Source organism: Carcharhinus amblyrhynchos, chromosome 8 (assembly GCF_965287045.1).
Source record: "Carcharhinus amblyrhynchos chromosome 8, sCarAmb.v2.hapA, whole genome shotgun sequence".
NCBI lineage: Eukaryota > Metazoa > Chordata > Chondrichthyes > Carcharhiniformes > Carcharhinidae > Carcharhinus > Carcharhinus amblyrhynchos.
The window spans coordinates 10896220-10921979 of record NC_137331.1 but is presented as its reverse complement, the minus strand read 5'-3'; the positions used below and the strand labels follow the sequence as shown (position 1 = coordinate 10921979).

The 25760-nt window shown below is 40.3% G+C and overlaps 1 protein-coding gene across 32 annotated transcripts in view; it reads left to right on the top strand.

The window, feature by feature from the left end:
- Positions 1 to 25760, top strand: part of clasp2 (cytoplasmic linker associated protein 2) — a 358037-nt gene that overhangs the window by 147894 nt on the left and 184383 nt on the right. For all 32 annotated transcript variants that reach the window (XM_080193660.1, XM_080193667.1, XM_080193651.1 and 29 more), the window contains 5 exons: positions 7488 to 7547; positions 11331 to 11408; positions 12918 to 13085; positions 15413 to 15462; positions 23378 to 23542. In XM_080193660.1, the coding sequence (XP_080049786.1) occupies positions 7488 to 7547; positions 11331 to 11408; positions 12918 to 13085; positions 15413 to 15462; positions 23378 to 23542 (521 nt within the window). The remainder of the gene's footprint in view (positions 1 to 7487; positions 7548 to 11330; positions 11409 to 12917; positions 13086 to 15412; positions 15463 to 23377; positions 23543 to 25760) is intronic.

Here is a 25760-nt window from a genome sequence, read left to right as displayed (position 1 = left end):
GCTGAGAGCTGCTGGCTATTAGGCTGTCACATCTTCTGCACAGTGCCATAGAGAACAAAGTGACTGCTGCTGGAAAAATGCCTACTTGGAATCACAGGATCTTGAAGTGACACAGGTAACTACCGTGTTGGTAAGTAAGGACTACAATAGGCGGTGGGCGAGAAGGTTGCCTAGAGGCCTTCCTGCCCAGAACTTAATGCTGGCTAAGGCATTGAAGACTTTGGGGTTTCAGTACACCACCATCCCACCTAATTATATCCCTTTCACACCTCCAAGCTCATTACCAGTAATAACACAAGATTCTGCCCAGTGTTTCAGTGATGAGTCTTTAACTCTGTTTCTCTTTTCACAGTTGCAGATTAACTTGCTGTGTATTTTATTTTAGCATTCTCTGTTTTCGTTCAAGGTCATTTTCATGGGTAGTTTGTGTTGAATTTATCTTCGTCAAAGAATTCTAAAAGAATTACTGCTCAATTTCATTTCTAAATTAGTGATAATCAGCAATAAATAAATTAGGCCCATATCAAAGATGAGTTTGCTTAATTTTTGACATTGAGGAGAATAGGAAACGAATAAAACCTTGCATGAAAACTATTGTAGTTATTCAAAGTAGTATTTTCATGGAAAGTAAGAATTTGTTGCTTTACATTTAACCTTGTTTCACAAGCATGCTCATCAGTTTTCCCTCTGAAACATGAGAAAAGCACATGCAAAATCATAACATGTATTCACAGTGGGGAGGTCATTATTATGTCACCTATAAATTAAAGCATAATGTAACGAGATAATAGTATTTTGGTAAATTTATTCTCCAGAGTGTAAAACATGTCAAAGGTCTTAGAAAAAAAAGTAACTGAGGACATGGTACCTGAGAGGCTAACAGAACAGAAAATTGTAACAATATTACTTTCAAAATATACCAGGCTTTTGGTCATGGTCATTGTACTGAACTTGGCCTTTTATCAAGGAAGCTGTAGTTTCTTGACTGGAATCAAGTGTGTGTGTGTGCGCGCGCTCTCAAGTGTGAGGAAGAGACAAAGAGGAATCATAATGGTTGCAGTAGTCTTGTCCTACTCCTGTGGGCTGGCAATGAACAGACTGTACTTGTGCACTCAGGAGGGAGTGGATGAAGTGTTCTTGACTCCTATTCATGTTTTCGAGACAGGAGATTGAAGTTTAATTTCAATTTTGGTAGAACTCTTTCTATGACAGATTAAAATTACAAATAAGTGCTAAAGTTTGATTTATCTTTTTCAACTTTCTCTTTAAACATTATATTAAATTCCTGAGAATAACACTTTGGTTTGTAAATGTACATTTTGTGATGTGAAGGGAAACGCTGTATTTGGCCAGAAGGGATACTTTGCTGCTTTAGATGTTACTCATTTGGACAGATGTTAAAAAGCTAGCTGGGCCCTGAAATATGGTGCAATCCTAGCATGGCTGGCTGATTCATCTGTTCATGTGGATCTTAGAGCCTTTATAATGAGGAAAATATTTTTAGGCATTGCAGTACCATTGGCAGTTCTAACGATTGTGACGTTTAGAAGGTGATTGTTTTTCGACTGTCACTTAAGTTCCGCATAAAAGAAAGAGACGCAATCTTCAATGACTCCTGCCTTATAATAAGTCTTTGTGACTTGGGACTGGGCTGGGCCCAGGAGTGACTCTTGAAATGTACACAGTGTGTCACACCTGAAAACAAAGGCTGAAGCTTACTGTTGACAGACATTCTGGCCTGGATTTTCACACTTGGGTTGGTCACTGGGAATTGGGGAATTTCCAAGCCCATAGCACTCAAAGAAAGAAGTACATGAATGGTGGGATCTTGGAGCAGATGGAGTCAGACCCACCACTCCCAGATGCAGATCAGAGGCTGCCACTGGGGCTGCTGAGTGCCAAGTTTGGTTCTCTGAGAATTTGGCCCAGTCTTTTTCTCAAACATTAAGCCCTTACCCAATTCTCATGCCCATATGTGCTACTCCTGGACCCAACCACTTTCAATGGCCCCTAAAACCTTCCATGCCAATCCATGAATCACAATAAGAAGTCTGACAACACCAGGGTCCCTTAAAGACCACAAAAGAACGTGCAAATGGGAACAGAAGTTGGCCCCTAAAGCCTGCTGTGTCATTCAATAAGATCATGGCCGATCTGTTAGTGTTTCAAATTCTATATTCTGCTTTACTCCCAATAACCGTAGAATCCCTTCAGTGCAGAAAGAGGTCATGGAGTCTGCACAGACTGTCCGAAAGAGCATGGACTTCCCCTTCGTCCTATCCCCCTAATCCTATTTACCATGGTAAATCCACCTAACCAATACATCTTCAGGCACTAAGAGGCAATTTAGCATAGGTATTCTATCTAACCTGCACATCTTTGGACTGAGAAGAAACTGGAGCACTCAGAGGAAACCCATGCAGACACAGGGAAAACATGCAAACTCCATATAGTCAGCCAAGGCCAGAATTAAACCCAGGTCCCTGGCGCTTTGAGACAGCAGGGCTAGCCACTATGCTGTCCTGGGAACCTTGGATTCTTGTTAGGCAAGCGAATCCATCTATCCCTGCATTAAAAATATTAATGACCTCCCCTCCCCGCCCTGCCCCTGCTCTCTTCTAAGGCAGTATGATCCCAAGTCACATAACCCTCATTCTCTGCCCTAATAGGGCAGCCCATAATTTTAAAACAATGCCCCTTTTCTGGACTCGCCCACATCCACCTCACCTACTCCCGCCAACTATGGCAAGGTCTGCAAAACTTAACAGCCTACAAGATGAAGGCATGTAAGATCGCCGGCTCCAACGCTTCCCTCCCCGATGAGCTCAATGCATTCTGCGTCCGTTTTGAGCAAGAGGTCAGCAAGAGCATGCCCTCCACCCTGGAAGCACTGGATGAGCCTGTATCTGGGGTCAACATTGCAGGTGTCAGAGCAGTTTTCTCGAAGATCAACCCACAGAAAGCAACTGGTCCAGATGGGATACCTGGACGAGCACTCAGAACCTGTTGAATCAGCTGGCGGCAGTATTCGCAGACATCTTCAACCTCTACAACAATCTGAGGTCCCTATCTACTTCATGAAGACGATCATCATCCCAGTACCTAAGGAAAACCGAGCAGCATGCCTTAATGTCTATCGGCCAGTGGCTCTGACGTTGATCATTATGAAGTGCTTCAAAAGGCTAGTCATGGCATGAATCAGTTCCAGCCTCCTGAACTATCTGGATCCACTACAGTTTGCCTGTCACTGCAACAGGTCCACAGTAGACACCGTTTCCCTGGCCCTTCACCCAACACTGGAACATCTAGATAACAAGGACATCTATGCCAGACTGCTAATTATTGACTACAGCTTAGCCTCCAACACTCCCACAAAACTCATCTCCTACTCCAAATTCTGGCACCTCCCTTTGTGACTGGATCCTGAGCTTTTCTAACTGTCAGACCACAATAAGAACATAAGAAATAGGAGCAGGAGTAGGCCATCTGGCCCTTCGAGCCTGCCCCGCCATTCAATTAGATCATGGCTGATCTGTCATGGCTCAGTTCCACTTTCCCGCCCTCTCCCCATAACCCTTAATCCCCTCTCTTATCAAAAACCCATCAACCCGCTTCTTAAAAATATTTAGCGAGGCAGCCTCCACCACTTCAACGGGCAGAGAATTCCAGAGATTCACCACCCTTTGAGTGAAGAAGTTCCTCCTCAACTCCGTTCTAAACCGCCCCCCCTTTATCTTGAGGCTGTGCCCCCTAGTCCTACTATCCTTTCTGAGCGGGAAGAGTCTCTCCACCTCTATCCTATCCATCCCATTCATCATCTTATACGTCTCAATGAGATCTCCCCTCATTCTTCTAAACTCTAACGAGTACAAGCCTAGTTTATTCAGCCTCTCCTCATAGCTCAACCCCCTCAACTCCGGTATCAGCCTAGTAAACCTCCTCTGCACTCCCTCCAGGGCCAAAATATCCTTGCGCAGGTGCGGCGCCCAAAACTGCACACAGTACTCCAGCTGCGGCCTCACCAATGCCCTATACAGCTGCAGCAAGACCTCCCTACTTTTATATTCAGTCCCCCTCGCTATGAAGGCCAGCATCCCATTCGCCTTCCTGACCACCTGCTGCACCTGCAGGCTGGGTTTTTGCGACTCATGCACAAGGACCCCGAGGTCCCTCTGCACCGTCGCCTGCTGCAGTTTTTCGCCACGTAAGTAATAGTCCTTCCTACCATTCTTCCTACCAAAGTGGACCACCTCACACTTGCCAACATTAAATTCCATTTGCCATTTCCTGGCCCATTCGCCCAGCCTATCTAGATCCTTCTGCAGACTCTCCACACCCTCCGCACAATTTGTAAGAATAGGCAACAACACCACCTCCACAATCATCCTCAACACTGGTGTCCCACAAGTCTGTATTCTCAACCCCCTACTGTACTCCTTTGTACACCTATGACTGTGTAGCCAAATTCCCCGCCAGTTCGATTTTCAAGTTTGCTGATGACACCACAGTAGTGGATCGGATCTCAAACAATGATGAGATGGAGTACGAGAATGAAATAGAGAATCTGGTGAACAGGTGTGGCAACGATACTCTCTCCCTCAATTGTTAACAAAATGAAGGAGATCGTTATCGACTTCAGAAAACGTAAAGGAGAACATGTCCTGTCTACATCAGCAGGGACGAAGTCTAGTATACTTCGTCCCTGTTGATGTAGACAGGGCTGAGAGCTTCACGTTTTTAGGTGTCCGGATCACCAACAACCTGTCCTAGCTCCCCCCATGCTGACACTACAGTCAAGAAAACCTACCAACACCTCTACTTTCTTGGAAAACTAAGGAAATTTGGCATGTCAGCTACGACTCTCACCATACAGATGCACCATAGAAAGCGTTCTTTCTGGTTGTATCACAGCTTGGTATGGCTCCTGCTCTGCCCAAGACTGCAAGGAACCACAAAAGGTCGTAAACGTAGCCCAATCCATCACGCAAACCAGCCTCCCATCCATTGACTCTGTCTAGACTTGCAGCTGCCTCGGCAAAGTTGCCAACATAATTAAGAACCCCACGCACTCTGGGCTTTTTCTTCTACCTTCTTCCATCGAGAAAAAGGTACAAAAGTTTGAGGTCACGTACCAACCGAGTCAAGAACAGCTTCTTCCCTGCTGCTGTCAGACTTTTGAATGGACGTACCTTGCATTAAATTGACCTTTACACTCTGGCTACGATTGTAACACCACATTCTGCATTCTCTCATTTCCTTCTGAGTGGGATGTTTTGTCTGTATAGCGTGAAAGAAACAATTACGTTAATACATGTGGCAATCATAAATCAAATCAAAGACCATTCAAATTCCTACATACTTCAATCAAGTCATCCCTCACCTTCTTGAACTCCAGTGGAAACAAACCTTATGAAGACAACCCACTCATTCCAGGTTCAATCTCACAAATCAATCTGAATATGTTTACAATCTTCCATAAATATGACCAAGAGTACACATGATATTCAAGATGTCTCACATTACTGTCCTTGATTTTTATGTTCAATTCTTCTTGCAATAAAATATAGCATTCCATTAGCCTTCTTAATTACTTGTATACTAACTTTGTGATTTGTACACTAGAACACCTAGATCCCTTAGAATTCTGCAGCTGTTCTCCATTTAACTAATAGTCTGCCTTTTTTGTTCCTGCCAAAGTGAACAACGTCTCATAGAGGGACTGATGTATGAGGAAAGATTGACTGACTAGAGTCAGATTGTTTTTGCTGGAGTTGAGATGAAAGGAGGGGGAATCTCAGAGACTTAAAATTCTAGCAGGACTCGATAGGGTAGACGCAGGGAGGATATTCCCAATTGAGGGAAGTCCAGAACCAGGGGTCACTTTTTGAGGATTCAGGACGCAGAGGGAGGTGCCAGAGTTTGAAATTGGAGATGAGTTTCGTGGGAGTAGTGGTGTTGGAGGCTAAGCTCTAGTCGATAAATAGCAGCCTGGCATAGGTGTCCTTGTTATCTAGGTGTTCCAGGGATGTGTGCAGGGCCAGGGAGATGGCATCTACTGTGAAGCTGTTGTAGTGACAGGCAAATTGTAGTGGATCCAGATATTTAGGACGGAGGTGAGGAGACATTACTTCACCCAAAAAGTGGTGAACCTGTGGAATTCATTACCACAGGAAGTAGTTGATGCCAAAACATTGAATGTATTTGAGAGGTAGCTGGATATAACTGTTGGAGCGAATGGGATCAAAGGTTATGGGGAAAAAGCAAGGTTAGGCTATTGAGTTAGTTGATCAGCCATGATTGTTGTGAATGGCTGAGGAGGCTCACACGGCCTAATGGACGACTCCTGTTCCTTTCTTCTATGTTACTATGTATCCATAAATGCCTTAACAGTTAACAAAGGTTAATTTAAAGGCAGTGGTGGAAATATACACAAATAAAATATTTGAGGAAGAGAAAAATAATTGTAGCACGCAGCATAAGTTAGAATTCAGTTGCACATGAAACAACTGGAGGCAGAAACGTGAGAATAAAATGAGAGAACTTGTATTTGGCGTTGAAGTTCAAAAGCTTAAATTAAAATTCCAAAGGGAATAAGAGAGTTTCAAAGAGTAAAAGTGCAGAAAATCCTTGTGTTTCAAAGAAAAAGGTAAAACAAAGAAATAGGTTCAATTTCAAAGAAAAGGAAGGGCAATCTTGACCAAGAAGAGCTTAAATTATACACGTCAAGAAGGCTGGGAAATGTAATACAACTTTAGGATTTGCAATAGAAAATGAAAAATGAGGAATAAAAGCTCATCTATGATTGTGAATTAGCTCAAAACTCCAATAAATATTTGAGCAGGGAAGCACAAATTTACTTGTACTTTTAAGTAAATGATCAATTAGTAGTATGACAGCTGTTGAGGCCCTAAAATATTTTACTTTTTAACCTTGTTTAAATGTGATCTATGCTTTCAATAATTTTTCTGTGAGAGCAAACTGCTGTTGAGCTGCAGTGCTTTGTAATGACATCAACTATTCACTTTTTCCCCCATACTACTTGGACAATACAATCTATCCATTTGTTAGATTTATTTGTTAAATTGGTCTACATATTTCATTAAGACAAAAAGGACAAGAGACAGATTTTAGCTCATAAGGCCACTGACAGAGACTGGGTAGGTTGTTGAAATGAGAAAATGATGTTGGAAAATCCCCATTGTAAGCATCAATTAATGATTAATAGACCAGTGCACTAATTCTTTAAGAAATTAACTAATTTAAAGTTTTCCTTTGCTACCCCAGTTTGTGTAACAGAAACTCTGAAATGTTTTGCAGTTGACCACATGTATATTTATCTAACACACGGTAATCCAAGCAGCCAAGAGTAACTTCATTATCTGAATTTGTTCACTTAAAATTCCAATGTCAGCTGAGAGTTTGAGCTCAACATGTAAAGTATTAATTTCATTTGTACAAGATTGACTTTTCCATATTATTATTTGCAGACGCTGTTACGAATTTTTAGATTTGTTGTTGCAAGAATGGCAAACGCATTCCTTGGAAAGGTAAGTTCAGAAATAATTCAAATGAAGGGGGAATCTGTTTATTCAAAAAGTTTGTGGGAGGAATAAGAAGTTGGGTATTAATGGAAGTGATGCTTGTTAACCCCATTTGAGTAAATTATTTTTTTTTCAAAGCTGATTCCCAGGGTGGAATAGTTAATTACTAGGGGGCATAGGTTTAAGGTGCGAGGGGCAAGGTTTAAGGGAGATGTACGCGGCAGATTTTGTACACAGAGCAGTGGGTGCCTGGAACTTGTTGCCGGGAGAGGAAGCTTTGAAGGGACATCTTGATGAGTACATGAATAGGATGGGAATGGAGGGATATGGTCCTCGAAGGACGGGGAATTTTAGTTAAGTCGGGCAGCAAGGTCGGTGCAAGCTTTTGGGGGGGGGAGGGTCTGTTCCTGTGCTACAAGTTTTCTTCATTCTTTGTACCATTTATTTGCAAACTTTTCATGATTATTATGAAGCATTACAACTCATAAATCATGTGGAAAATAGATGTGCTAAATATTTGAAGAAAATTTCAAGTTGATATTCTTGCACCTCTATATAAAGAGTAAAGCTACATATAAACCTTATAGTGCTTACTTTTTGTAAGAATATTTTTACTGGGTGTAAACTTCAGTAGCAGGGTCAGCATTTATTATGTATCCCTAATTCTCCTTGAGAATATGATAAGCCAACATTTTGGATTGCTGAAACCCGTCTTGCGAAAGAATGTACACCCACAGTGCTGTTGACAGTGAAGGAGCAGCAATGTATTTATCAAGATGGTGTGTTAACTGTCTGTGTAACTCCTTATCCTTCTCGGTGGAGGTCACGAGTTTAGGTGCTACAAAGGAGGCTTTGTTGCAATGCACATTACAGAAGGTGCACAGTACAGCCATGATGATGGGAGTAACATTTAAGTTGATTGGAATACCAATCAAGCAGACTGCTTTGGCCCTGTATAGTGTTGAATTTCAGCATTGTTGGAGCTATAGTCATCCAGGCTAGCAGAGAATATTCCATCAGACTCCTGGCAATTTGTCAGTGGTGGAAAGGCCTTTTCAGTCATGAGGAGATGAATCATTCACAGCAGAACACTCAGTGTCTGACCTGCTTTTGTAGACATAATATCTCCATGGCTGGTCCAGTTAAGCTTCTGGTCAGTGGATCCCTCAGTATATTGATGGTGAGGAATTTGACAGTGGGTAATGCTGTTGAATGTAAAGAGGAGGTGGTTCAACTCTCTATTGTTGATGAAAGGCATTGCCACTCTTGTGGCTTGTATGTTACTTATTAGCCCAAAACTGAATCCTCTTGCATTTGGGCTTGAACTGTTTCATTATGTGAGAACATGGCAATGATCAGCAAACCTCCCCTTTTCTGAGCTTATAATGGAAGGAAGGTGAAGTTAGTTGGACCTTTGCACACTGCCCAAACGAACATATGCGGTGACGTCCTGGGCAGTGATGATTGGTCTCCATCAACCACAGCCATCTTCCAATGTGCTAGACTTGACACCAACCACTGGAGAACTTTCCCTTGATTTTATTCACTTCAAATTTGAGGGCTGCTTGCTGCTAAGGGCAGTCACTATGACAACTAGATCTTTTGATCATGTTCATGGTTGGATCCGAGAAGTGATTCTGGGGAAATCCAAATTGCACCAATGAGCAGGTTAGTACAAACAGAACAGTAGAAAATTACAGCATAGAGAAAGGTCATTTGGTTCACCTTGTCCGTTTGTCAAAATGCCCAATTCCAGCTTTTGCCCATAATCCCATAAATTATAGTTCCTCAAGTGAATATCCAAATGCCTCAAGGATTTCTGCCTCAACCACTTTGTCAAGAAGTGATTTGACAGACATTCTGGCCTGGACTTTCGCTCAGTGGTTGGTCTCTTCAAGTTGGGGAAGTGCTGTTTGATTGCACTGTCAGTGACTCCTTTAGTAACTTTGATAGATTGTGGGAATGGCAATTATGAATTGATTGTGGTTATCCTGCTTTCTGTGGACAGGCATACCTGGGCAACTTTGCTTTTGTTAAGTAGACGCTAATGCTATAGCCATAGAGGGATAGCTTGGCTAAGAGTGTGTAGCCTTCTGGGGCATCGAGTCTTCACTAGAGGCTGGACCTTGTTAGGGCCCATAGTTTTGCAGTATCCAGTGCACGCAGCCATTTCTTGATATCACATGGAGTGAATCAATTTGGTTGAAGACTGTCTTCTGTGATGGTGGGGATCTTGCGAAGATGGATCACCTTAACACTTCGGGCTAAGGATATTTGCAGACACTTTAACATAATTCTTTTGCAATAATGTGCTGCGTGCGGCCATCATCAAGGATGAGGATGTTTGTGACTCCTGTTCCTCCTGTTGTTTAATTGTTTACCAATTAGATTCAATCCAAGATTCACAATAGGATGTCGCATAAGTCTGCTGTGGGTTATGGAATCAATTCATTCTGCTGACAACATGTTGATTCTACTGTTTAGCATGCCTGTAGTCCTATGTTATAGCTTCACCAGATTTGCACCTCATTTTTAGATATGCCTCATGCCACAGGCACTCCACATTGAAGCAGTGTTATTCGTTTACCTTGATGATAATAGAATGAGAGGGATGTGCCAGGTCATGAAGTTTACAAATATAATGGAATATAATTCTGCTGCTGATGGCCTTCTGGGCACCTCATGGATGTCCAGTTTTGAGCTGCAAGATTTGATCTGAATCTCTCCCATTTGGCAAGGCGCCACACAACATGATAGTGCGAGAACAGGACTTCATCTTCACCAGAACTGTGCATTGATCAGTGCTTCCAGTACTGTTGTGAGCAGTTGTATTTCCAATAGTTTGTTGAGGTTGATGTCACTTGGTTTTTTTTTGTCTTGGGTCTCTCTCCACTTTTTGCAAGTCTGAAAGCGACTCTTGGTCATGGGGCATTGAAATCACTAACTCAGAGTTCATTCTGTGCTCTGTTAGTGCACTGGCATTTTTAAATAGAAGTCAAATTTGTGGCAATTTTATGTAACCAAGTTGTATTTTATAAATAAGAATAAGTATAGATCATAGTTGTATCCTCATTGTTGCATATAAAGTTCACCTCAAAAGTGAAATTAAACCTTTTTTTGCAATTTGTTATAAACAAAACTTCCAAATCTCACTTTGCTACTGTATAACATCACTGCTCCCTTAGTTTGTTTTGTACTAATTTATTGAATGATGTAATCAGTTGATTAACTAATGCAGGAAACTTGGCTTACGTTTTACTACAGCTTCCAGTTGGTTAAAACACTAAAAAAGATAAATTTGGTAAAATTGAAAGATGGAAATTGGACATTGTAAATATTTTCTTTTACATTTTTAATAAGAGAACATTAATTTATTCTTGGGTTGAAATTGTTTTGAAAAGCTTCACAGCCATGCTAAATAAATCAATTGATAGAAAGCCATCGGTCTCAAAAGATTAACTTTTGTCACAGAAACTGTGGATTTTTTTAATATTTACTGACAGTCACTTGAGCTCACCATATCATAATCTGCATACTGTCTCATCAAACGTAATCTACTTCCATATGATGAGCAGTGTTGCACATACTGTCTGGTTGTTTTCCTAGTTTCCGCTGTCCACCTCAAACAGTTAGTATCATTTGCAAGTGTACTGTGTTGGTGAACCAGTTGCCCACAGCAAGTGAAATAGATCAATTTTATTCTCGTGTCAATTTATGTCTCTGTGCATTAATACACAATATATTGGTTAACATTAATAAATGCATCTTTATTTTCTATATTTTGCTTAGACATGTGACTGTTCTGGTGGAGACCATCAAGAAGGGTATTTCGGACGCTGATGCAGAAGCTAGACAGGAGGCTAGAAAGTATGGAATTAATACAGAGCTTTTCATACTTTTAAAATACATTAACTCTGCTGCAGATTAGCATTGACTTTATATTGAATTAAATGGCAACAGTTTGTAGATATATAATGCCCAGAAGATGAATAATGAGCTGTAATTGTAACCTACATATTTTAATAAGTATCAGCCTACTTAATAAACTGCAATTTTGCCCTTTGAACACAATAAATGGTGTCGTGCACAGTTTTGATCCTCTTATTTGGAGAAGGATGTAGTGTCATTGGAGGCAGTTCAGAGGAAGTTCACTAGATTGATTCCAGAGATGAGGGGTTTGCTGTATGAAGAAAGATTGAACAGTTTAGGCCTATACTCTCTGGAATTTAGAAGAATGAGGGGAGATCAAATTGAGGTATTCAAGATGATAAAAGCTATGGATAGCGTAGACGTGGAACTGATGCTTCTGCTGATGGGGCATTCTAGGACAAGAGGACAAGTCTTAGGATAAGGGGTAGCGAAGTTAAAACAGAGTTGAGGAGAAATTACTTCTGCCAAAGGGATGTATATCTGTGGAATTTGCTACCCCAAAGTAAGGTGGATGCTGGGACAATGAATAAATCTAAGGGGGAGTTAGACAGATTTTTAATTGGTAATGGGTTGAAACATTATGGGGAGAATGCAGAAAAATGGTGATGAGGAGCATATCAGCGATGATCGAATGGTGGAGTGGACCCGATGGGCCACGTGGGCTAATTTTGCTCCTGTATCTTATGAATTTATGAACTATAAGTAATTGCAAAACTATCAACCCCATACTAAAACAATGCTCTCATACTAAGAAAAAACATGCAGTATACTAGTTCTAAATGACACAAAACTGAAGACTTTAGCTTTTACTGACCTATACTGAGATAGTTAGTTTCATTCAGTCAATAGTTAGGGTCGTAAAATTAGCGTCAGTTCTGAGTTTGAGGAAGAAAATTCAGCCAGGATTTCATCATCCAGTGTTATCCCTGCTTAAAGGTACGGCTTAAAGATACTGATGTTTGTTTCTCGAAAACAATGTTTGGCTCAGCCAAGCTTTCTCACCATAAACAAACAGCTTATTAACAGTTACCTTGATTCATGGATTAAAATAGTAACTTGAGTGAAGTGCCACAGAGCTGCTAGTGCCTATGTAACCATACTTAAATTAGTTACATCTTGAGAACAAAAGAAATGGGAAAGAGGATGTATTGGTTTTTCTGCATGATCTTCAGTGAATTGCACTTCTTAATTGCCATCAAAACTTGAAATTGTCAATGTTTTATTTACTCAATATTTAGGAATCATTGGCTTGAGCAATAAATAGTAAGGAATTTGAATTTATTTACTTTATTGTTTTTCTATTGCTGCGTAGTTTTTTTCATATTTGACTTGGGATGTTTTCCCAGAAATTAATTAGGTAGAGGCTAACTAATAACATAGTTATAGATGAGTACTTAATGTTCCTATCCAATACTAAAACTTGTGATGTTTAATTTTTCTGCATAGAACTTATTGGAGTCTTCGAAATCACTTTCCTGCAGAAGCTGATGCATTATACAACTCCCTGGAACCTTCCTATCAAAAAAGTTTTCAGGCACACCTAAAGAGTTCCAGTAGTGCTGCATCTCTCCCTCATTCAGATCGGTCCTCTTCCAGCTCACAAGAGAGCCTTAAGTATGAAAAGATTATTTTTAAAGCTCTTATCCTGAAAGAAAATCACTGCATAGCTCTTGAATTATACATAGAGTCAATGTTTTCTCCCAACAGATTAAGTTGTCTAAAAATTACGAGTAAAGATCACAAATTGAGCACACTGAGTCTGTAATTAGGTTTTGTATTTCTTGGAAAGTATAGTCAGTTGGACTTTGACACCGATTGGCTCAAATTGTATTGTACCTAGAACTCCAGTAATGAGGAAAAATTGTGACTATGATCAAAACAAAAATTTGTCGTTATTGCCACTTTAAAGACTCATTGGTGGATGCAAAAACTGAAACAGAGTATGCCATTCCTCCCGTATTAATTCATTTACAGCACTACAAATTATAGGTCTTTAATACTTCAAAAATGCATGTTGCTGGATAACGGTATTCTATTTCAACTGTGATTGGGAATCTCTTCCTCCAGATTCTAAATTTTACACTGAACTACTTATTTTATCAGACTGCATATTAACATTTTGACCGCAGATAAATTTGTTCTTTCAGGAATTTTGTAGTTCTAAGGCTGGGTGTATGTGTGTCAGTGTTGCCTTTTTTTTAAACTCTATGTGAATAAACGTGTCCAGAATTTCTCCTCTAATCTTCTTAACCTGGACTTTCCATTGCCTGAAAATATAACCATGGAACATGTTCACACCTCCATGAGAATTGGTGAGGAAGGAAAATAAAAGGTTTAACTCTTTTTTTCTCAGTGGAGTAGAGAACAAACTTTTAAGAGGAAAATTACAGCTGAGTTTCTATTTGGGATAATGTTGCAAATGTACAGGGTAATGAGGTTCAAAATTATCGCAAGTTCGGACGTATGGGAGCAAGATGGGGAAAATATAAGCTGTCAAAATGTTGCTTTTATTCGCTAAAATTACACTGAATATGTAAGACCAAATCCCGTTTTCAAACCAACAAATGCCATTGGCCATGGATATTTGAATTAAGGAGTCAAGAGCTATAGGACGGCATGGTTAGGATGTTGAAGGGAGTGAAGAGGAGATGACACTAAATTATTTTAGCAGGAGAAGGAGATAGTGGAATAAATACAAAAATGCTGGAAAACTCATCTGGTCAGGCAGCATCTGTGGAGAGGAACAACTATCATTTGAGGTAGAGTGATCTTTTATCAGAACAGTGCTGAATTTTTACAGCAGTTTTTGCTTTTATTTTGAATTTCCAGCATCTGCCATATTTTGCTTTTGTATTGAGGGGGCTGATGAGTGGCATTCAGAGAAGTACTGCATTTCGATAGGGTTGTGCTGTTTGGAGAAGTGCTGCACTAAGAATGGAAATTGATATTTACTGGGAAAATAACAGGAGTAAGAAGGTTAGGTAAAATGCTGAAGTGGCAAGATGGTGGGTGATGAGGGTAATTGGGACTGAGAAGGTCCAGTTTCTTGAAAAATTAAGAAGTTTTGATGATTCACATTTATCCATGTTTCAAATTTTTTTCTTTGCAAATACCCCAAGCCCCACACCATGCTGAATTGAACTGCCTTCCTAAGAACACGAAGGGTATGCCCACACCAAATGAGCTTTAGCAGTTCGAGAAGGCAGCTCACTACTACCTTCTCAAGGCCAGTTAAGAATGGACAACAAATGTAATGTCTTGCTAGAGACACAGGCATATACCATAATCCCTTCATCCCAGGAATCAAACGAATGAGTTTTCTCTGATATGCATTTAATGCAGTTATATCCATAAGTAAGGACATCAAAAGAGAACACAGTACTCCAAGTTAAGGCCGGGATTCACCACTAGCCTCGATTGGGAAATCCGATGGACTGATGAATCAGGCGTCAGGGCTAAAATGGGAATCGTCAGACCACCCAGAGCAGACAGGAACCTAATTGATATACAAAATGACGCAGTTAAATGCCATTTGTAATCAACAAATGTCGCTACCATACATTTGGACCCTTCATCCAAATCATCGATACAAATTGGAAATAGTCAAAGCTTCAGCACTGATCCCTGTGGCACTCACTAATTACAGTTTGCCAACCCAGAATGACACTCTTATCTCTACTGTCTGCATTCTGTTAGCTAACCAATCCTCTTTCCATGATGGGGCTGAGAGTCAATGGGATCGAAGGTTCAAAAAAAATCATACAATGCTAATTAAGTCAAAAATGGAGGCCACAAGATATGGTTAACTAAGGGAAATTACTTTGGGTTTATGTTGCAAAACGTTTAAGAAAATAATGTATTATGAGATGAAGGAGACATGTGGCAGTGTTGATTTGTATTCCCTGTCTGGGTTGATGCAAGCTATTTTTATTTCTTTCCAGTCGTGCCTTTCCTGCTAAATGGTCAGTAGCAAGTGGAGGTGCATCAAGAGGTTAGTCTTGCATTTAAAAATTCAGAAATATGTTTGTGAAATACAGGTTGTGAACAGTTTTGAATGCCAAGGCTTGTCATTTTATTGATCTCTTGCATCCCTGATTGGATACAGAGACATTTTGGTGTTAACGTAACTTAAAACATTTGTTAAGTTTGCTTTGCTGATCCATATTACTGTACTTCATGTATCTGTAATATCTTCCATTAATTTGCACTTGTGGAAATAAACTGAACCTCCAGTGGCTTATAAAGGTAACTTTTTTTTACTATCTTCCTTTGTATTAAGCACTGCTTTCGCTTCTAATTTGTCCCTTTATTTGTCCGACTGACTTTTCTCTCGCTGTTTCTCTGTTTTTCTTTTTCGTTTTTTGTACTGTTCTGATGTGTGTTTTCTATTCCTGTCCTTGTTACCTGGCTCATTTCAACTCTTCTATTTAAAATGGCTTTGGACTTGATGCTCTGTTTCTTAGTTTTGGTCCATGGCCCATAGACTAATTTATCAATGCGCACCAATCCACTTTGCTTTCACTGTTGTTTCCCTCGCAGCTCTTGTAGAATAAAGTACATTTGTTCTTTAGTCATTAAATTCCTTGTAGACTACAAGATGCTTTCAAAATATGCTCATTTATATGGAATAGTTTTAAGTTAACTTAGTTATAGCAAGTTAAATTATGTTAACCAAGTCCTGCAGGACAATTTTATGTGTGATCGCAAAAAACAAAGCTCTTGCTTATTTTAAATTCAACCTGCTTAGGTTCACTATTATTTTGATATTGATATTTGTGTTGAAAAAAGTGATTTAAAAGTGAAGATTATTTCTCTGTAGCAACGTTTGGCATTGCTGTGCTTTCTTGTAACAGGTGTGCATTGGACCTGACACCCTCTGCATTGCTGCCTCTGTCCCAAGTTATCTGAATATTTGAGTCAGAAATAAAATACATATCTTGGGGGGGGTGGGGGGGGTCTGCAGTCGGTCGCATGATGTAAGCATGGAAGTGTCTGCTTTTTCACAAATTCTGGCATTACTCTCCTTTTAATACATTTTTAAAAAAATGCTGATGTACAACGCATAATTATTTGACCCTAATGTGTATAATCTGTATAATATTCCTGGAAGAATCTGGCTAAATTTTGGTGACAGGAAGCTGAGTTACATCAAGAAAACTCACGTTTGATTGTGACGGCCATGGTGGGGCCCAGTTCTCAGTGGCAGTTTTGCTGATGAGTGGGCCTGTGCTTGAGCGGTGCCATAGGCATCGTGATGAATGCTGCCATTGTGAGTGAAGTTGTGAATGACTGTTATTTGGTACTTGCATTCATGAACTGAGATATCCTAACCAGAATGGATGCAATGGAGAAGAGAATCCCATCAGTCACGAGGGCAGTTTCCTTGGTGCAGGCTCACGTTCAGTTCCTGGAAATCAGTGATGCATGGTTTGTCGTACATCTAGGTTGATTTGGGCGGACGGGGCTCGAAAAGGAATGTGTATGTGCCCAGCCTCCCAAGGAGAGCTGGAGATGGATTCCTAGCTGAATTTGGGATCTGGCTGCCATGCTAGCACAATCTCAATTCGAAGGCTGGACATTTTGAGTTCGATGGAGCATATTTTATCTAGTCTTGAGGCCTGGGGTCATCAAAGACTCTGAATGCTGGTATTCTATTGTCTTGTACTTGGCGTTCATTAAGAAGGGTTAGAGGCAGTCAGACATGACAGGTCTTCACCACATATTAAGGCCTAGGTTTCTCTTCACCATAGATTTGGGAGGTGCAAAAGCTTTGGTGAAACTTTGAATGGACACTGGATTTTGCTCAAGGATCCTGGTATGGCTTTGGCCTTTTCAAGCGCTCTAGATGGTTAGATTATCTTGTAGTTCATCATTAATTCTGGTTTTTATTCCCCTGTGGTTATAACCCTTATTTTGTGATCTTGTCTTTTATTCTAACAAGAATGTATGATATATGAGCGTTGAGACATTTGTTGCCTGTTATCCTTTTACACTGTGAAAATCAGGATTTGCTTAGCCTGAACTGTGCCCCTGTTAAATCCTTGTGTTGATCCTGTGCTGTGTCCTTTTCACCCTGATGGGGCAATCCTTTAACCAAGCTCTGAGGCGAATTTTGCTGATTGTCCTTTTAGAGTCATATTCTTCTGTCTTTTGTTAATCCTTGAATGTATCCCTTGTAAATTAATCTCTTAATTGATCCTGTTGTGTGGTTTATCACATCGTTGGGGCAATAGTAAGCATGGTAGTGAACTTTTGCTTGTTATCCTAATAGCTTAGTGAACCCTGTGACATCCATTTACAAGAGCCAGGAGATCCACCTTTTCATTCATCTTTTTGCCTTATAATCCTGGCATGTATAGTGGTGGACTTTTTCGCTTGATATCCATTATTACTACAGTGATTAAAATGAGCAGTGCCATTGCAGGGAGGTGGGTAAGTGATTTAATATAGAGGTAGTTGGTAGGGCTCTACGAGTCTTCACAATTGGTGAGGAAACACCCCCCACCCTCCTAGAATTTACTGACTCATGTATTTATTGTATTTCAGCTATTTTGGAATTAAGGAATCATTGTTTGCTTTCTGTAAAAGGGTAGGCAGGTGATGTATTCTGGAGAAGACCAGGTGTCTTTTTTGTCATTAGCATCTTTGGTATCGTTGGCATGGGGAATAATGCACTGGTGCACTCCCAGACATGGTTGGTTGGTTAATCCTTCAATATCTAACCTGGTTAGGTTGGTCTTCTATTTTGTATTGGCTGCACAGGTAGTGACAGTGGTTACTTGATTACTTGACTCATGAAATATACAGTGAGCATATTATTCTGTTGTTTGGGTTTCTCTGAGGGGAAATGGATCGAATCTCGTTGGTATTGAGGCCTAAACGTCGCCTTGGGTATTTAGGGACAGACATAGTTTGCTTTGTTCAATGTATAAGGATGTTGAGTATTATTGGCATGTGGCACTTTTTCTGATTATTCTAGAGCAAGTTGGGGCAGTAGTGGCTGTGTTCATCTGGATCAGGTGGAGGGTATGTTAGGCAGGGGGAAGTAGGTTGCCCTCCTCGGAGATATCCCCATTTGGGGATTTCTGGACTGCTCTACTTGGAACTTGGTTTCCCTGGGGGTGTAGTCTCCTATTGGCTGTAGGACTGACTGCAAGTCTGGGTGCATTGTTAAGATTCCTTCTTCAGTTGGAATACAAATTGGTTGGAGGAGTAGGTTGCCTCTTCCAAGTGGTCTTACATGGAGACTTCCAGTCTGCCCACCTTTTTGAGGTTTGGGTCCCTGTGTGCTTGTGTGCATGTGTGTTCGTTCCTTGGTGGAAAATGGCTTAAGTTCCCCAGTGATAGGGGGCCTCCTCTGATGTGACTGGAGAGGAGGGAGCTTTGTTGTGTTGCAAGTCTATGCATGATGTATGAATCCTTAGTTGACAGGTTTCTGTACGTGAGAGTGTACATTACCATGCCATGTCTTCGACTGATGGCAGCATCCTGATGTTCCCCCGTTTCTCTGTGATCCTTTCGTTGCTTGGAAGTCCTGGGCTGATGTATTGGGCCCTTGTTAGCTGCATGTTACCCCATAAAGTGTGCTATACATTGTGTAATTCTGACCCTGTTTGTCTGTGGAGGAAGGCATGGTGTGGATATGCCGGCATTGGTCTGGGGTAAACACAGTAAAAAGTCTGACAACACCAGGTTTAAGTCCAACCGATGTATTTGATAGTAAATTCACTAGCTTTCGAGGTTACCCTCTTTGTCAACTCTCCATTCACCTAACGAAGAGGGTCAGACTTTTTACCGAGGAAGGCATGGACCATGGGGCCATGTGCTTGTGGTTTTACCCTTTTATCCTGAGATTGCCCACTTTTTTGGTAGCCTTTCTTTATCTCATAAGAGATGTCAACTACAGCAATTGCAGTGATTGATAATTTGAACCATTTGTATGAATATTTGCTGGTCTTTTCTGTATGTTTGTGAAATAGTCATTATTATAATAGATTTTGGAGATTTGTGGCATTTTGAGTAAAATGTAAAATTGAAAACTTTCAAGAAAAGCAATCAAAAAAAATCATCAGGAATGTATAAAAATGAATATTTCCTCATCATTCCACGTCATATATTGCTAAGCAGTGAATAAAAGATTCCTGTTTTTCTGTAGGCTAGATTAGATTTCAAATGGAATGTCCAAATATATTTATTAAGCTTTTCCAGCAGCCTAAGATGGTGACACAGGCAACAGATCCTATGACTTGTGAAGAGCAATAGGCCTCTCATCCCCTCAATCCTATTCAGTCATCTAATTTAATAAAGGCTGATGCATACCGTAATTCCATGTAACTTCCTTGGTTCCATAACCCTTAGTATCCCTGCCAAACAAAATGTATCTCAATTTTGAGATTTTCAATTAAGTTAGCCTCAATAATTTTTAGGGTAGAGAGTTCCACATTTCCACTTTTTGCATTAAGAAGTGATTCCTGACATAATTTCTCACACCACCACCACCTCCGCCCCCCCCCCCCCCCACTCCTCCCTCTTCTCCTCCTCCACCACCATCACACGCACGCACCCCGAGTTAATTGGCACTAATTTAATGATATGCTCTTTCACCAGAGGAAATAGTTTCTCTCTAGCTAGTTCATCAAAACATTTAACCATGAGCTAATTTCATTGAAGTTAACTTTTAATTGCTATTATTGAAAAGGAAGCTAAAGGATTGCATTTTAAACCTATGCAATCTGTCATACCTTTGATTCATTTAGCCCTTGTGCAACTGTGATGCAGCTCATCCAGGGTCAGCATAACTTTACTGAGATGCAGTATGCAATACAATTAGAGTATAACTTCCACTTCTTGTATCCCAGACCTTTTGAGATTTTAAAATAACACATTCTATTAGTCTTTTTAATTTTTGGATCTGTCCATTAGCTTTTAGTTAATACTATATTTTGATTGCTAAATCTGATTTGATTTATTATTGTCACATGTATTAGCACACAGTGAAAAGTATTATTTCGTGCCATTTTACAGAGAAAGCGTACTGTTCATTGAGAAGGAAACGAGAGAGAGTGTTGAATGTAGTGTTACAGTCACAACTAGGGTGCAGAGAAAGATCAACTTAATGTGAGATGGGTCCGTTCAAAAGTCTGACAGCAGTAGGGAAGAAGCTGTTCTTAAGTCAGTTAGTACATGATCTGAGAATTCTGTATCTTTTTCCCAACAGAAGAAGGTGAAAAAGAGTATGTCCAGTATGTATGGAGTCCTTTAATTATACTGGCTGCTTTGCCAGGGCAGCGGGAAGTGTAGATGAAGTCAGTGGATGGGAGGCTGATTTGTATGATGGATTGGACTATATTCACGATCTTTGTAGTTTCTTGCAGTTTTGGGCAGAGCAGGAGCCATACCAAGCTGTGATAGAACCAGAAAGAATGCTTTCTATGGTGCATCTGTAAAAGTTGGTGAGACTCCAAGCAGACATGCCAAATTTCCTTAGTTTTCTGAGAAATTTCTTGCTTGACAGATCACAATTTAAAAAATATCCTGATCTGTCTTTATAGGGTTCCAGGTGGATGACTTTGCATGTTCCTGCATTCAATCTGCCACATTTTTCCCAGTCACGTAGCCTTTCAGTGCTCCTTTGCAACTTTCTGCTCTTGCTCATCGTATTTACTGCGCTGGAAAATCTCAGCAGATCTGGCATAGGGAGAAAAAACAGAGTTAATGTTTTGAGTCCATTTGGCACTTCATCAAAACTAAAGAGAGGGAGAAAGGCCATTTTTCCCAAAACCAACAAAACAATATTCTGTTGAAACAAACGTGGGAATAGCAGTTTTCCATTGAGGCCTCCACCTTGTTCTGGCACTTGGCGAAAGCATAGCTAACTGTAGATTAGCTCCCTTCCACCTGCCTTGGTTTCATGTTCATTTATCCCCATTTCAACAAAAGTCTGTTGCTCTCTAATTTGAAATTATTATTGGGCTTCACACTTATTCAAGCAAAGGGTGTTAGAAGTATTTTCTAATTTCTTTCCTGAATGGCCTGGCTCAGATTTTAAGATTAGGTTCTTCTGTTCTAAAATTCCACACAAGCGGAAAATGCTTCCATCAATCTTTAGCTCCCCTTAACTTATTATTTTCTGGGGAATACTGCGCTCCTTTATGCAATCTATCTTCATAATCTGTGCCTTGGAATACTGAGAACTTACTGGTGAATCTCTATTGCACCTCCATCAAAGCTAGTTTATCCTTCCAAGGGTTTGTAAACAGTACCCTTGTGAGGTTGTAGCAAAAGTTTGTACCCTTTATATTCTAGCCCTCCAATGTGAACATTCTATTATCCCTTTATTATTTTATGGACCTGATTTCATTTTAAAGATTTGTGTACATGGACTCGAAATCTTTTAGGAACTCTATTGATTTTAGCTTTTCAATCTTTTGAAAAACATTTGGATTTTCTTTCTCTACCTCCAGAATAGGTGTTCTCATAGTAAGGCTCGTCGAAATCGATCTGACATAAGTTCACCCACTGAATTTATCAATGTCAATTTGTAATTATTAGTTCCCGTCTATACTGTGTACTATGCCATCAATTTTTGTAATTGTATTTGAATACATGGCTTTCTTGTGTTATCTAAGTCATTAACAAATATCGTGAATAGTTAAGGCCTCAGCTCAGAACCTTGTTGAAGTTTATCATTTCCTTTCAATTTGAAAACACTCCATTCTCCTTACTCTGTCTTCTACTGCCTAACTAATTTCTAACCAGGCCAATAATTTGCCTTCAATTCCATGAGCTTTAATTTCAGCCAGAAGTATCTTATATAGAAAGTTACATAATGCCTTCTGGATGTTCACATAAACCCCATCAAGATATTCGCCATCTGCTGCTCAGTTACAGCTCCAAATAGTTGATTAAATTATGTTAGACATGAGCTTTCTTTACCAATCCCTGTTGTTGTTCTTTTATCAACTCACCTCCTCTTAAGTGCTCAATTCCAGTGTCCTTAATCATAGATCCCAATAACTTTTCCACAAAATTTCCTTGTTTTTCTCTCTCACCTTGCTTAAATGGCAGTTTTTACCTTGGATTTGACAATAAGGTTCATTACCGTACAATGTATTGCTCCGCAGGTTGCTTGCTTTTAGAGTTGCATTTAAGCTACATCAGCCCCTATTAAAATATCCTTTGGTAGTAGAAGTATTTTTAGGGAAAGATGGAACTGAAATCGTTGAAACAGTACAAATTGAAAAGCAACACTTGAACAGGAATATCTCTGAAAAGCAAGATTTATTTTAATGATACAGTCTTTTCTTAGCCAAGAGGGTACAAAGCCCAGTTTTGTCTCAGCCCTGAATGTGGCTGGCAAAGCTACATTAATTGTCCGTTCCAAGTTGCCCTGAAAGGACACAATGGTGCGAGGGCCTTCTCCCTGAATAGCTACCGAACTTGAAAAGTGGTATGGGAGGAAAGTCTGAGTTTTTGAAAATGATGCAACAGTTGTGTTTGTGTAAGTCAGGGTGATATATGACTTGGAAAGGAACACGAAGATTGTGGTTTTCCAATGACTTTGTTGCTTAGATCCTTTCATAGCACTTCACCACCGTCTTGGCTGAGATTATTTGACTCAGTGCACTCTGGGTCCTTCGGTGTAGTTATTCTTTCGACCTTGTTATGCAGTATAGATTATTAATTTTGTTTTCATATGAGAAGATGGCTATTCCCTTGTGATGCAACTATTTAGTTGAGATAATTCCGTTATATTCTATTTCTATTTGATGTCTACCCTTGTTAATTTTATTGTCTTTCAACTTTATGATGTTGACTTTTTTAAGAGCTTTAGAACCAATATTGCATTTGAATTTTATTTATTAACACCTAAATTTTGAATCTTTCCCTTTCCTTGTTTGTTTCAGGCCCAAGTGCTAAGTCCGCAGCTACCCCTGGTGGTTTGCAGCGTTCCAGAAGTGACATAGATGTGAATGCTGCAGCATCTGCAAAATCACGGCATATCGCAGGGCACACAGCAGCAAGCCGTTTAACTGCATCTAACATCCCTTCAGGAGCCAGTGCTTCACTTGGTAAGATTGATTAGTACAATAGGTCCTTCTTATCCCCTCCATCTCTGCTCCTCATAATTTAATGCACCACAACTATATCTTCTGATAGGCTTTTCTTTTCCAATTAAAATAACCCCCAACAGATCTAATCACAGCTAAAATTCTCCATCCCAGGCAACATGCTTAGAAATCTTGTTCTGTACAATGTGATCACACCCTTCCTGTAGTGCAGTGACCAGAATTGAACCAGTATTGGAGCTGTTGACAGACTGATAGCTTATACAATTTTGGCATAAGCTTCCTGTTCTTCTATGCTGTGGCAAATAAAGAAAAGTATCCCGTGTACTTTCTTGGCACCTTAACACCCCTCAGGGCAAAGGGCTATGTGAGTACTTGTGTTCCTCCAAACTTTAATATTTATTTTGTATTCCCTTGCCTTATGTGTGCTCTCTGGATTGAATTCCATTTTCCACTTTTCTGCCTACCTGACTAGTCCATTGATGTGTCCCTGCAATCTCTCTCACTGTCAGCCACACAGCCAATTTTTGTATCAATTGCAGACTTAAAACAAGAAAGAACATGGTGCTGAACTTTGCAGAACCTCACTGGATGCAGACTTCCAATAACAAAAACACCCAAACATTATAAGCTGCAGGGACTGGTGCTGGGGCCTCAACTGTTTACCATATACATAGACAATCTGGAGGAGGGGACCGAGTGTAGGGTAACAAAGTTTGTAGATGACACAAAGATGAGTGGGAAAGCGAATTGCTTGGAGGACGCGGAAAGTCTGCAGAGAGATTTGGATAGGCTAAGTGAGTGGGCGAGGATCTGGCAGATGGAGTACAACGTGTGAGGTTATCCACTTTGGAAGGAATAATAGTAAAATGGACTATTATTTAAATGGTGAGAAATTACAACATGCGACTATGCAGAGGCACCTGGGGGTCCTTGTTCATGAATCTCAAAAACTCAGTTTGCAGGTGCAGCAGGTGATCAAGAAGGCAAATGGAATGTTGACCTTTATCGCGAGGGGGATGGAGTATAAAAGCAGGGAAGTCTTGCTGCAATTGTACAAGCTACTGGTGAGGCCGCAACTAGAGTACTGTGTGCAGTTTTGGTCCCCTTATTTGCAAAAGGATATATTGGCTTTGGAGGGAGTGCAGAGAAAGGTTCACCAGGTTGATTCCGGAGATGAGGGGATTAGCTTATGAGGAAAGATTGAGTAGAGGGGGCCTGTACTCATTGGAGTTTAGAAGGCTGAGGGGAGATCTTAGAGAGACATATAAGATAATGAAGGGGCTAGACAGGACAGAGGCCGAGAGATTATTTCCACTTAGAAAGGAAACAAGAACTAGAGGGCATAGCCTCAAAATAAGGGGGAGTCAATTTAGAACAGAGTTGAGGAGGAACTTCTTCTCCCAGAGGGTAGTGAATCTTTGGAGTTCTCTGCCCATTGAAGCAGTGGAGGCTACCTCACTAAATATGTTTAAGTCACAGGTAAATAGATTTCTGACCAATAAGGGAATTAAAAGTTATGGGGAGCAGGCAGGTAAGTGGAACTGAACCACTATCAGATCAGCCATGATCTTATTGAATGGCGGGGCAGGCTCGAGGGGCTACATGGCCTACTCCTGTTCCTATTTCTTTCTTTCTTATTATTAATCAACACAAAAACATAAAAAACTGGAAAAACTCAGATCGAGCAGCATCAGTGGAGAGAGAAAATAGAGTGAATGCTTTTGACTCCATATGACTTTTCAGAGCTACTTCTAAGACTATAATCCTTGGCTTCCTGTGACTGAGCCAATTTTGGAGCCAACTTGCCACTTTTTCTTGGACCCTATGAACTTTTCATTTTCTAACCTGCCTGCCGTTTGGGACCTTTCTGAAAGTCTTGCTAAAGTCCATGTAGATTACACCAAACATGCTATCCTCATGGACCCTCCTTGTTACTACTTCAAAAAATTCAACCGTGTCATGTTTGAATCATCGATAGTCACAGGTAGGTGCCTGAAGATTGGAGAGTGGCAAATATTGTGCCTTTGTTTAAGAAAGGCTGCAGGGAAAAGCCTGGGAGCTACAAGCTGGTGAGCCTCACATCTGTAGTGGATAAGTTGATAGAAGGTATTGTGAGAGACAGGATCCACAGTTGTTTCGAGTTGCAAGGACTGATTAGGGACAGTCAGCATGGCTTCATGAATGGAAAATCATGTCTCACAAATTTGATTGAATTTTT